This window comes from Malurus melanocephalus, unplaced genomic scaffold (assembly GCF_030028575.1).
Source record: "Malurus melanocephalus ecotype Western Australia unplaced genomic scaffold, MMel_1.1 scaffold_898, whole genome shotgun sequence".
NCBI classification, from domain to species: domain Eukaryota; kingdom Metazoa; phylum Chordata; class Aves; order Passeriformes; family Maluridae; genus Malurus; species Malurus melanocephalus.
The window spans coordinates 4,544-17,115 of NW_026624130.1; the positions used below are offsets into that span (position 1 = coordinate 4,544).

A 12,572-nucleotide genomic window follows, 5' to 3' on the forward strand; every position below is an offset into this window, starting at 1 on the left:
GGTTGTGGTGCTGCTTGGATTGTTGGCTGCACCTGGTATGAGGTTTTTTGTCTTGGCACGGGTAGAAATCTGAAAAAGTCTATCATAACATATAATTAAAGAGTTGTGCATATAAAAAGGATCTGACATGTACAAAACAAATTTAAAGTAGTTCTATTAAAGATGTCACAGTAGTTTACAAATACATGAGGCATATCTGTTGGAGTTCTGAGCAGTCTTGTAAGGGCCCAAAAGTAGTGTAAACCGTGTTAAAATGAATGTGTWGAAAATGAGAAAGTTTCTAATGCAGGTTTGAAAAAACTTTACTACTCTTTTCCAGATCTTCTACATAGCCTTGGAGAGGCTCTCAAAAGCCCTGGAAACGGGATTTAAGAGTGTTTTAAAAAGTGTCCGTTGAAACCAACATTATTTAACAATTTTACTTTGTAGTAAAGAAGTTGTAAAAGACCTCAGCAACACCCCGACAAGTCGTAGAAACATTTYATGTAGTGTAAATAAAATATACAGTTGCAAACTTAGACCTTATAGGTGTTTGAAAGTCTGTAAAGGTGTTCTAAACACCTGTGTCTGAAGGAATATTGCAGCAATAATAAAGGAAATAAAACCAACGACTGGGGAAAAACTGTTATTCACCCAGAACAAAGAGCACGGCCAAATCTCTTTCTCTGTGCCCAGAGGAGAGACCTTGGGGAGGGACGGGCTCTACAGAATCTTCACGGCTACGGTGGGAGGCGTAAGCTTCTCCGAATTTTCTCCGCCACCCGCTAAGCGTGCGCGTACGCTGAGCGCGGCCTACTGGATCTCGGTGCGAAACGAGACAATCCGAAGAAAAAAAATTAAGTTTAAAGTGTCATTTTTTYCATTTTCTAGGATTAAAATGTGTAGCTTTCAGCTAAACATTGAGAATCTGAATGCAACTTTTCTACAGAGAAACTGGCCTTAAAATTGGACTTAGCATTGGACTTAGCATTGTCAGTATACAATGAGCACAGGTGTATACAGTTCACCACACAGCAATTCTGCCTGCAACAGAACTACTTATTAGTTTAACCATCTCAAAGATTGAAATMACGTAGCAGAAATAATTCAAATAAATCCAAGGTAAATTAAGTGCTATGAATGAAATTTATATCCTAGAATGAGAGTAGTGCTAATTTCACTTGTTATACGAGCTTAGGTGGTTGTTATGATCCAATTATTTAAGGATATTAAAAATTCCTGTGCCCGAATTAGGACGTGGGCGGTCAGCTCAGCGGCGCCGGGGRCGGGCGGGAGGCTCGCGGGAGCCGCTCCTGCCGAGGACCCCCCTGGGAAATCGGAGGCAACTCAGCGGGGAGTGTGGGGGCCTGCGGGGATGACGGAGCGGGAGGCGCGGGCGGAACCCGCAGGGCGGGGCCCCGGGACAGGTGCGGCACCRGAGGCTGCGGTTCCGCCCGAGCGCACCCCGGAGCGCGGAACGCGGAGCGGCCGCCCTGCTCCTGCCGTGCCAGGGGCAGATGCGCTAGGAACGAGCTGTCCTGAGCCAAGGATRRGAAAAATCCCCTGGGCTCGAGCGGCTGTCAAGTCTGCCTCCCAAACTCCGCACTCTTCGCTGAGAACATGTTGAGCCACACGAGCAGCTGGGGGTCCTGGGCTTGTTCAGCTGGAGAAGAGATCAAGCGGAGAACTCTTTAGGGTCCGCAGCTCCTCCCGAGGGTCAGCTCTGCTGTGTGACAGTGACGGGATCCGAGGGAACGGCCGGAGCTGTGCCAGGAGAGGTTTAGGTCGGGTATCAGAAAGAARCTTTTCCTCCCAGAGGGTGCTGAGCACTTCCCAGGCTCCCCAGGGAACGGTCCCGGCCCCGAGGCTGCCAGAGCTCCGGGAGCGTTCGGACGACGCTGCCAGGGATGCACAGATTGTTGGGGGCGTCTGTGAAGGACCAGGAGCTGGACGCGATGATTCTTGCGGGTTCCTACCAACTCGGGATATTCCACTCGGTTCTATTCCATGACTGCGGTCGAGAAGACGCCGGCTTTAGYCGGGATTCTGTGCCCCCACCCGACCCGAGGCGCTGTGAGTGTCGTGAGCCTTTGCCCCAGCGCGGTAACTCAGTGGGGGCTCGGTCCTCACGGCCGTTCCCGAGACTGTCCCTTGGGCTTTGCCCCTCGTAATGATCCCCCAGCGGGGCTCGGGACTGCCTGTGTTCGACCCACGGCTCAGTTCGTTTAAACAACAGCTCCGTCCCTCTACGGCCCTAGCACCCGCCCCCCGGCCCCTCCCTTCCGGGGCGGGCTGCGCAGTGCGGAAGGACGCGGGGTCGGGAGGAAGCGGATCCCGCCGGCTCCGTGGCTCCGCGGCACCGGGCGGTGCGGGGGGGGTGGGCGGCGGCAGCGGACGGTGAGCGAGGCGGTACCGCGAGGCCGAGAGGGGAGCCCGGGGGGGTCTCGTACGAGCTCAGGCGCCGGGCGAGATGGAGCGGACGCTGTCAAGCGTCTCCCACCTCGCTGCGCTGGGAAKGTGGCCGCCCTCGGCGGGAGCCCCGCGGCTCGGCCGTGCCCTGAGCCCGCCCGGGTGCGCAGGGCTCGGGGAGAGGCCGGAGCGGGAAGTGCGCGTCCGGGGGCCTGCCGGGAGCGGAGGGGGGAAAGCCCCGTTTCGGGCGTTGCGGAGTAGTCCTCCTTCGCTGCGTTTTTCCGAGCCTCAGCACGGAAAATTTAAGCTGCTCTCGCGTTTGTTTATGGTTTGTTGCGATGTGCGCGTTTCGTGGATTTTTATTAAGGTCTCAGTCGTGCGTGGCTGACGGGCAGCGTCACCGGTACGACGCTGCGATGTTTCGGCCGCCGCAGGGCAGGTTTAAATCCAAACCCTGTTTTCGTTTTAAAAAAAAGGGGGGGGGGGGGGGGAAGGTGAGAAAGCGCCGAAAATAGGTTGCCGATTTTCATCTTGGTACGATCCTTTAAAATGTCTGGGTGGGTTCAGCGTATAAAATATACTGTGCTTTTATACTAATTTTGTACAATTAGTAAAATAGATCTGAAAATTGAAGACTGCTCCTCTGGTTTTGGCCCTAGCTTGCCATTAAGGTGGTTGATATTTTTCCATATTGCTGGTAGCTGGAAAACATTCTCCTTTTTTTCCGGGAAAGAAATCGCTTCAAACTGAAAGACAGTAGGATTAGATTTATACATGCGTTCCCTGGGAAGGTGGTGAGGCCCTGGCACGGGTTGCCCAGAGCCTGGAAGTGTCCAAGGCCAGGTCGGTCAGGGCTTGGAGCAACCTGGGATATTGGAATATGTCCCTGCCTGAGGAAGGGATGAGGTAGAAAGGGATGTTAAGGTCCCTTCCGATACAAACCAGTCTGGGATTCTGTAACATTCTAGTTGTCTCCGAGAAGCTTTAGAAAAAATCCRTGTTTTGAAAGGTATTTGTCTCGGTTTCAAAGGTTGAAACATTATTATGTTATCTTTAGGTAATCCCTGTATTTGTTTTGGAACATGGATAAAATAAGTCTCGTGAGGTAGAAAGAGGGAGCAGGGGTTTCCATTGACTTTGTTGAACACATAAAATCCCTAGGAAAGGACACGGGTCAAACCCTTTGTGGGGAGGTATCCGGAAGCGCGGAAAGGTTTCGCTAATATCGGTTTGTGTTGGACAGGGCTGCCTTCGATTGAGGCAAAATGGCTTTCAGTAAAGGATACCGTGTCTATCACAAGGTGGATCCACTTCCCTTCAGTGTGATTGTGGAAACCAGGAACAGAGAAGAATGTCTCATGTTTGAGTCCGGAGCTGTGGCTGTCCTCTGTAAGTCAATCTGTTTTGGTAACTACAGTGTTAGAAAGGTGTCAGGCTTGACATTTTGTGAGTCATTTATTTGTGGAATGTAAAGAAAACAACTGCTCGGTTTTCCTATTTGCTAATGAAGAGGCCTCTGATTTRAACGAGAAAAGAAAATGAGACATTTTCATCTTTTGAGAGAGAATTTGACATGTTTAATTACATTTCATTATGCGTGTATATTTTCATGTACACTAAATTTTCTTAAAATTGTTTGCAACATCATCTTATTTCTTTGGGTCTGAACAACCCCGTTTTGAACACACAATAACTCACGGACAAGCTAATTCTCTGTGTTGCATTTCATAATGATAAATTCCATATCCTTAAGTGTTATATGGTGATTCAGTTTTATCTCATTTTGTGTGTTTTTTGATGGCTTTTCATTTTGGCCCTGCATTTTTAACCTCCTTCCAGACTCTGTACTGGTTTGTCTTGTAATAAAATGAGTAATATTTGGAGCAAGATGTCTTGCATTGCAAAGTTATTTTTACGTGTTTTAAGTGAAAAATGCGTGAGCTATTTCTTTAAATTCTTGTCCGCCCCCCTCCTTTTTTTTTTTGTTGGAGACCACTAAAATGAGAAGTGTTCTCTTACGGAGAAAACCGTGAGACCGATACGCGGGCTTTTAAAATATGTAAAATTGTAAAAAGTTTGCGTTCTTTAGGAAGTCAAAGCACCCGGTTGCACAGCATTTCTAAGCTTGAAGTTGACTCTTTGGTAGAAAGCCTTTGTACTGTAGAGGTAGTTTTTTTCTGTAGCCGGTTCCTGTTAGAGGCCTGGCAATGACCGACGTGGTTGCTGCAGCTGTACGATGGTCCAGGTGAACAGTGGATGACTCTTCTCCTACTACTGAAATTCTTCTTTTTTTGTCAGTTTCTTCTTACTATGTATTTAMGTAATCTCTTTGAATTGGTGGCAGTATTCATAAAGCATCGTGTAGKAAGGATTGGGAATAAGTGTCCAGTCATAAAGGTAACGAACAGACTTAGTGTCAGCCATAAAATATATTTTTGAATATTTGCAGAATAGGTTGTTTTAGCCTGTGTTTGGTTAATTACACAACACGCTTAAGCTATTTAAGGGCTAACACATGGAAAATTATTTATTCCTGAAAGTTACGCRCTAAAAGGGCAGTAAGTCGCTTCTCGTGCTGGGATACACTGCGGGCGCCCGGATATGCGTCCTTCCCTAAAAATGAAAACCCGTGCAAAGTTCTCGCCCCGCTTGCTGCCTTGTTGTTACCGAGCAGAGGAAGCTGGGCCCGAAGGAAGTTTGGAAGCCTCTCTCCTCTTTGGTTCTGTACTTAGCGATAGCACGTTATTAATCTGCAAAGCATTGTCCCTGGAATTCTAATTGATAGGTTACCTCGTAGCAAATGTCCAGGTCATCTGGAGGTAGTTACTGAGCATTRTTTTCAGTAACCTTAATCAGAAACTTCTTACTCTTTTCCTGTCTGGTGCGTGGGGAATAGGTTTCAATTGAATATTTAGCAGTGCCCTTTTTCTTTGATTCCCTCTATTTTATTTCCATYTAATTCCCTAAATTCTTTGGGAACTGATCCTTCTCTTGATGGTTGGAAGATCACAATCTTAAACTGACAGCAGAAAAAGCTTGGAGTACCCTTGCTCAAGATTTTTTCTTCTCTTTTTCTGCTTGCTGCTCCCATCTGGTATCTGTTCTTTTTAATGTGTCTTTAAAGGAGTGCAGTTATTAGTGCTCGGGGAAGATTTGCGAAGTGCCGCTTCTCAGTCTTGCCGGTCGTGTCGCGGAATGCGGCCAGAAGATTCTGGTCTGTAGCTGTACAAACTTCCAGGTATTGGTCAAAATAATAGACAGCAGTCCCTCAGGGAGGATTTCCCATGTTTGTGAAATCTGTGCGAACAGACAGAAAAATGGACAGATCAAGTATGTATCGATTTAAATCCAGAGCTGCATCGCTTTAAAATCAAAAACCTCTGGGTTTTGGTGACGGTGCTACCACTTTTTAGAGTACAAAAATTGACAATACCGATCTCAAAACTGTTAGCCATTTTTCCAAATATCTTGGTTAATACAGGAGGTTAAACAAGGTGTTTAGCCTTATACCTGACCATAGTTATTACCTGTATGTCAAATGTATCATACATGCACAGCCTAGTGAAATACCCTTTAGCATTGAACCTAATTCACTCGGTSCAGTTCTGAGAGCCTTGGTGAAGCGCACCTCGTGGAATATCCATGTACAGAAATTTGGCTTTGAAATGGGCTCAGAGAAAGGAATGAAAGCTTAGTGATCCTTTAAATGTCATCTTAAAGGAAGCGCATCTGTCCTTTTGCTGAGGGAAGGATAGCTGCATTAACCTTCCTCCCCTGTGCCCCTGGTGAGGCACTGCAAGATGATTCAGAGGATTTAGGTCAGCCTCGGTAGGAAAGGCGCAGACAGTGGGTGATTTTCAGTGCGTGTTCTGTRTGCCGTTCTGGTCGGCCAGGTCGAAGGGAAGCGAGGAAGAGGGTCGAAGAGAGAGTTCAGAGGTGGTGGTCGTGTAACGGTTCGATCTGAGCAGCCTAGGCCACGCTTCTGCCGGAGGCGTTCCGTGTGGATTAACTGATATTGCTGTGACCGAAACACCCAAGCAATGCTTTGCTTTCCTTTGTACATTTAACACCTCTTTGGTCGGCACAGTCGTGGTGTTGAATTAGCCTGAGACCCTGGAGTCCGAGGGGATCCCTCTCAGAGGCTTCTGAGAGCACTTGGGTTTAAATGTCAGCAGCTTCATTGATGATTTGTTTAGAATTTAGTGGGAGAGTGCCATAGATCCACTTTTCTTATTTGCCATGTGAATTAGGCAGTGTATTTATTGGAAATAGTGCTCTCTGAGACTTCTTACCTGGAAAGGTTTCCCTGACCGGGCAGGAGTGTGTTCTCCCTCTTGCCGCTGGTGAGTCATCCCGAAACGGGTGGGAAGCTATCTTTACTCCTGTCGCCTGGCATGAGCAAAGGAGAACATTCTGTCTGGGAAAACACTGAGCTGTAAGCACACCGAGYGGGAGCGTCGTGCGCATCCTCGGACTTCAGTGTCATAGGAAAGCTGAGGAGAGAGCGGGTGTGAGCGGGAGGAGATGCAGTGCCCACCTGGGCTCTCTGGAGCCGAAGTAAGAGCCGTAGTAACTAACCTGTGTGCGGCAGGCAACCCGGTAGCTATTCACCRCCGTGGTTAGCGGTGCTACTCATACCGCTTCTAAATAAGAAAATCCTTCCACGTGTCTTAACCCGGGGGGTCTCACCGGGCCTTGAAAAGCAATCTGGCACTGTCCCCTCACCCCCGCCATCCCAAGCTGAGCCGGTATTAGGGGTGTGTCAATAAAAGAGGTATCAAAAGTAATAAAATAGTTCTTCGGTTGGTTAATTTAATAAATGAAAGTGGTGGCTCCATTCTGATTTTAATGTCACCTGTGTGGTGATATTCAAGTATTAGCTTTAATTGAAATACCGAAAATGTAACTGTCCTAATTTGACAAAACCCTTGAAAACCTCAGTCTTAAAAGCTCAAAACCAAATTCAGTTGTTCATAAATCTTTCAGGGTGTTTTTCAGGTATTTCAGATTCTAAACCTCTTTAAGTGACATTAGTGTGGACTTTTTCCTGTGTAACGCAAGTGAGAAATCTTGGATCTGAAGGAAACGCACGTAATTTCGGGACTGTGGTTTTGTTTCCAGCATGGAGTCCCTTATTCTATCTGCAAATTGTAGCCATTGGCTTAAAATGTGCTGTCTCATGGCACCCTGTGAACTCACCGAGTAGTGGAACTGTAGAAAGCCTACGTGGTGACTTTTAATGTGGTCTGAGCCTTTTAATTGCTAAAATTGGGAAACTGATTTCTGGATCTGGAATGAAGCGGAATAAACGTTGAACCACATTATCATGAAAACAGGATTGTTGATGGGGTTCCCTTAGTGTAACACTGGGAGTGCTGACATACTGCCTTTAAAATAATTGAACTGGCCACCTTAAATGAGTCTGTGATCGATAAGGTGTGCTTATTACAGATTACATTTAAAGATGCTGTTGCCTGTTAATCCTTAATAAATACTGACTTGAATTTTTGTTGTTTTTCTCTTGACACTGCAAATGGGGCTTTCTGCCTTTCTCCACAGGTACATTACAAATTGATTTGAAAATCAATTCGTAAGTGTTGCGATTTTGTGGAGTTTTTTGTTAGTTGGGTTTGGGTTTTTCGGTATTGCTTAATAGCAATCGAGAAAGGATAAAATTTTTCAATTTTTGGAGGACTAAGGACAGGGGTCAGTAGGACTGGTGCCTCGGGCWTCTGAAGGGCAGACTTTGGCCTGGCGAGGACACYGGATAGAGTCCCATGAGAAGAGAATGGAAAGGAGTGTGATATAGCCGTGTCTTCCCTATTTCATCTTGGTTTTCAGAAGCTTCAGGTGCTTTTTCTTGATGTTGTAACACTCCTGACCACAGCAAGTTCCCCGTCTGCCCTGAAAGCAGAAGCCCGGGGTTGGTGAGCRTGGACAAGGGCCGTATTGGACGATTGCCCGTGTGAATTTTTTGCCCTGAAAACCAAATTGAGATAAGTGCAGGCGGTGTGAGATAGAAACACTTAGACGGTCACTGTGGAAAAGCTTTGCCGCGTTCACCCTGAATTGGGTCCAATGTGACTGCAAAATCAGTCGTGAAATGCTTTCGGTTCATGCCGAAATGCTTTAAGGTTCTTAGATGCCTTAAGAAAATAATAATTGACTGGCCACACTAAGTTTCTCTGTTTTTGTTCGGTTGGCTGGTTTCGTAACMGTTTGATACTTTATTAGCCTTTATTGGTCTTTTTTGTCGGTCTGAATTTGCAAAGCCCATGCTACTTTTACTTTGAGCATTTCTTTATTAAGGCTTAACAAGGATATCCAGCGTTCTCCACAGTGGGAATAGAGAATAAATCCGTATAAGACAGAAAAGGCGTGTCATTCAATCCCAGCGGGCATCTTTAAGAACTGTTCTTAGTCGGGTTGAAATGAAACCCGATCTTTCCGTGATAATTTCAAATGTGGACGAAGAACGTAGCGGCTTTTGGGGTTATGGAGAGTTGAGTTTAGAAGAGTGGATTGGCATCATTAAACACTTTCTCAAAAATGGATTCTAAAGAACCAGGGTTTGAAGTTTAGAATTTCTTTCCAGCTCAGTGGTTTTCTGTTTAACAGAACCAGTTTGGTGATGCTGACAAACTGTTTTTAGACTGGCTGCAGGTTCTTAACACTTATCCTCGGTGAGGGCTTTAGAAATAAATCCTCATGCTGCGATATCTCTTTTTATTACATCTGTATTACAGAAATATTAGTTCARTAGGCATCAGTGCAATAAGGTCAAGAAACTTTTTAAAATCAACTTAATAAAACATTGAATGGGGGGTGGGAGTTCAGGCTGTGGTTAAATGTTTCCTCTATGTTACATTGTCTGATCCGCTTTAATAACAGAGCTGGCGGATACTTGAACAGAAGGGGTAGGCTTGTGCACAGGGTGGCTGTACTAAGCTTAGGGAATACTTGTTTAGAAGAGCAAATCAAACTGAACTAGAGCGTTTTTTAAAATTTTAAATAAAATATAGATTTTATTCTAAATGGCGTAGCTAATGTGTGAGAGAGAGAGAACACGGTAGAATACCAGGTCAATAGGCATTTCAATTTACTGTTCTTTGTGTCRTATTTTGAGGTTTCTAGTGTCAAAGCAAAATAGTGCCGATCCTCACCGACCACGGAATCTCGATTCCCATAGATCCRAGGGCAAAGCTGGAATTGTCGGTCTCGCCCTTCCGGTGCAATCTCGGTCACGAGCAAAAGCTCAGGACGAGTGGGATGCTGCYGCTCTGCAGCCGAGCTTGTGGGCTTGGCTGTTGAGGTGCTGATGGAAGGCTAAAATAGGCACTCAACTCCCAGGAGAGTAATGGCACATATACTTTAATTTTCTCTAAAATATGACAGGGTTGTTTTGGGGTTTTTTTTTTTCAAAACGGTCTGTGAAAACTGTGTCTTCCTAATTCATCTAAGACCTTGCTTTTAATTACCGCTTTTTGTGATTTGCTTGGAGTATGTGTAGGGTAGTTAGAATATGCTTGTGAAAATCCTATTCGGAGGTAATACTCTCACATCTCGGTTTTATTCTTGGAGAATTTTTTTTTCCCGTGGAAAAAGCAACATTTAGCACTAATTTTAATTATWGGAGAACATTCTCAGGCGTCTTATTTGCCTGAGTTGTAGAGAATAAGAGATGATGTTGTTAAAAATGCAGGTGTTTTCCATTAATATCACTTGGAGTTTTTGCAATTCCTTTTTTTTTTTTTTGCTTAAAACATAGTGTGATCATATTTGTCATAGAATCAAATCCTCCTTTTCCACTATACAGTGCCATATGCTCATACATTTCAAATTCTTTCCAGAAGCATCACATAAGCTTTTGTAATGCCTCGGGTTTTTGGTTTAGAGCGGCTCGTTCTCACTGCGATAGTCTCGGGGCTTTTCCGTCAGTAAATCTTACGTTTTCTCTCCACAGCTTCTGCAGAAAAAGACACAATCAAGAATACGTACTCCAAAGTCATGGATGCGTATGGGCTCTTGGGTGTGTTACGATTAAACCTCGGTGAGTCAAACATGCAAAACTTGAAATTTGCATTTGAGAAAGCGTACCATGCTGCTCCTTTAAAATTGGATCTTTTCGAAAGGAACGGGGCTCATTCTTTATTTGTTTGTTTGTTTTGTTTTTTTCTTTGYGGAATAACTTACAAGTTTAGAGCACTCCCAAAAACAGGGAGTGGACAAAAATAACTCCTGGTTTTGCAATCCCTGTTCTTTGCAGTCTAGTTTCCCTTTTTCTTCTATAGAACTTGGGTATGTGTTCTCGGTTCTTTTTTATACTTTTTTTCAGGCAAAACTGGGCTTGGCTTGTGTGCCTTTTGCGCATAAGTGAATCGACATCCTGCTCTGCTAAGTTTCATTCTCCTACCTGCACCCTTTCTTGTTTTGCAGGAGACACGCTGTTACATTATCTGGTTCTAGTAACAGGATGCATGTCCGTAGGAAAAATTCAGGACTCTGAAGTTTTCCGAGTTACTTCCACCGAGTTTGTGTCATTGCGAGTCGACCCAATGGACGAGGATCGTATTTCGGAAGTGCGCAAAGTATTGAACTCTGGAAACTTTTATTTCGCGTGGTCCGCAACCGGTGTCAGCTTAGACCTGAGTCTCAGTGCTCACCGCAGCATGCAGGAGCGCACCACTGACAACAGGTTCTTCTGGTGAGTTCAGAATTGGTTCGGTGGGCATTACATAAGAGTAAGAATTCTTCTACAAACTAATGCCTGGCAATATTTTATCCTGTTTTTCCCAGCTCTTACGTGTACACCTTTCTCCCACAATTCTTGAGGAGATAGAATAGCATCACTTGAACTCTAAGGGCAGAAGTATGTTGTTAATGACAAGATGTTTCTGTGACAACGTGCAGTTTCTTAATTGGAAGGTGCGGATTTTTTTGCCGCTTATATTGTATTATCATCTGAACATCTGCTGGGATGTTGTGTGTCACTTTTGGTGCTTCCTAAGTCTTCATCGATTGTTTTTTAAATGATTAAAAATAATTTTTAAAAGTTTTTTTTAATTATTGTGGTAATGAAGTCTCAAAGAAAAAAAAAATTACTACTTTGAACATTATGGATTCTAAAACAATGTGGTGCTTACAGATAGATTCCAAGGGGATTTCCAACATATGAAAGCACTTCAAAAGTTCTGTTACTCAGAAAATTGCAATATTGCTGCTTTTGTTGASGCAGCAGGTATGCCCTGCTACAAAGTGCGCTTTGCTTGGCTGCTGAAGTCACTATGCTTTTACTGGATATTTTTTAATAAAGTATAGGTTCTCACACAGATAATTTTTGGTGATGGGAACGCTACTGTTTCTGCCAATCGGCAGCTTAAATAATGCTGATAACGTACACCGCCGTGTCAGAAATGCTGGTCCCTTGTCTTCAGCCTTTTTTAAAATTCTCTGTGTGTCTGGCAGCCTCGGAAGGGTGCCGAAGACTTGGTTTTACGCCGTTAGAGCGGGTGGAAAGCTACGTCCTTCCCCCTCTTCTGGCCAAAAAAAACCAGAAAACCAGCTTTGGCATAGGAGCCAATGCTTCTCTAGTCTTTCCCTCTATTCCGGTCAGGTACAGGAATCTGATCAAGTGAAGTATAAGACAAAATTATTAAGGTGGRAAATAAGCTCTAGTCTTCAGAGACATGATTCCCCTTGGTGTAGGTTTACAGGACTTGTGGCAACCTTGTTATGTGTCTCTGCATCTGGAAAAAGACTTGGCTGTCCGTTGATCTGTCGGGGGCTGGTTCTGACCGCTGTTGTAAAACTTCTGAGGTTAACCTGCTTCTGTTTTTTTCAGTAACAATTAATCCTCCCAGGAGGTAGGTGCAACGTCCGGATTCCACGATCTAGAAATGTAATTGCTAAAAGTCAAGAACGGCGAGTATTCTGCGTATGCCGTTCAATGACCTTCCTGGGGATTTTTCTGCGCCAAACTTCCAGGCTCAGGGTGCCCAGGGAAAGAATACCGTTTGCTTTTGGGGTCCTGTTATAATGCGGCCATATACTTAGGTTTCGGCCGAAAAGGCTAAAATGAAAGAGTTTAAGCTGTTACGGCGAATACACCATTTGCAATTCCGGTAGATTTTTCTGGGCGGTGACGCGACCAGACGTCTTCCTGGAGTTTGCTTTTCTTTGCCATG

The 12,572-nt window shown here is 44.9% G+C and overlaps 1 protein-coding gene across 3 annotated transcripts in view; it reads left to right on the forward strand.

The window, feature by feature from the left end:
- The first annotated feature begins 2,295 nt into the window (after positions 1-2,295).
- SYNJ1 (synaptojanin 1) overlaps positions 2,296-12,572 on the forward strand; it is a 48,979-nt gene continuing 38,702 nt past the window's right edge. For all 3 annotated transcript variants that reach the window (XM_057385977.1, XM_057385978.1, XM_057385979.1), the window contains exons 1-4: positions 2,296-2,376; positions 3,632-3,777; positions 10,352-10,438; positions 10,825-11,092. In XM_057385977.1, coding sequence (XP_057241960.1) covers positions 3,654-3,777; positions 10,352-10,438; positions 10,825-11,092 — 479 coding nt within the window. In that variant the 5' untranslated portion in view covers positions 2,296-2,376; positions 3,632-3,653. The remainder of the gene's footprint in view (positions 2,377-3,631; positions 3,778-10,351; positions 10,439-10,824; positions 11,093-12,572) is intronic.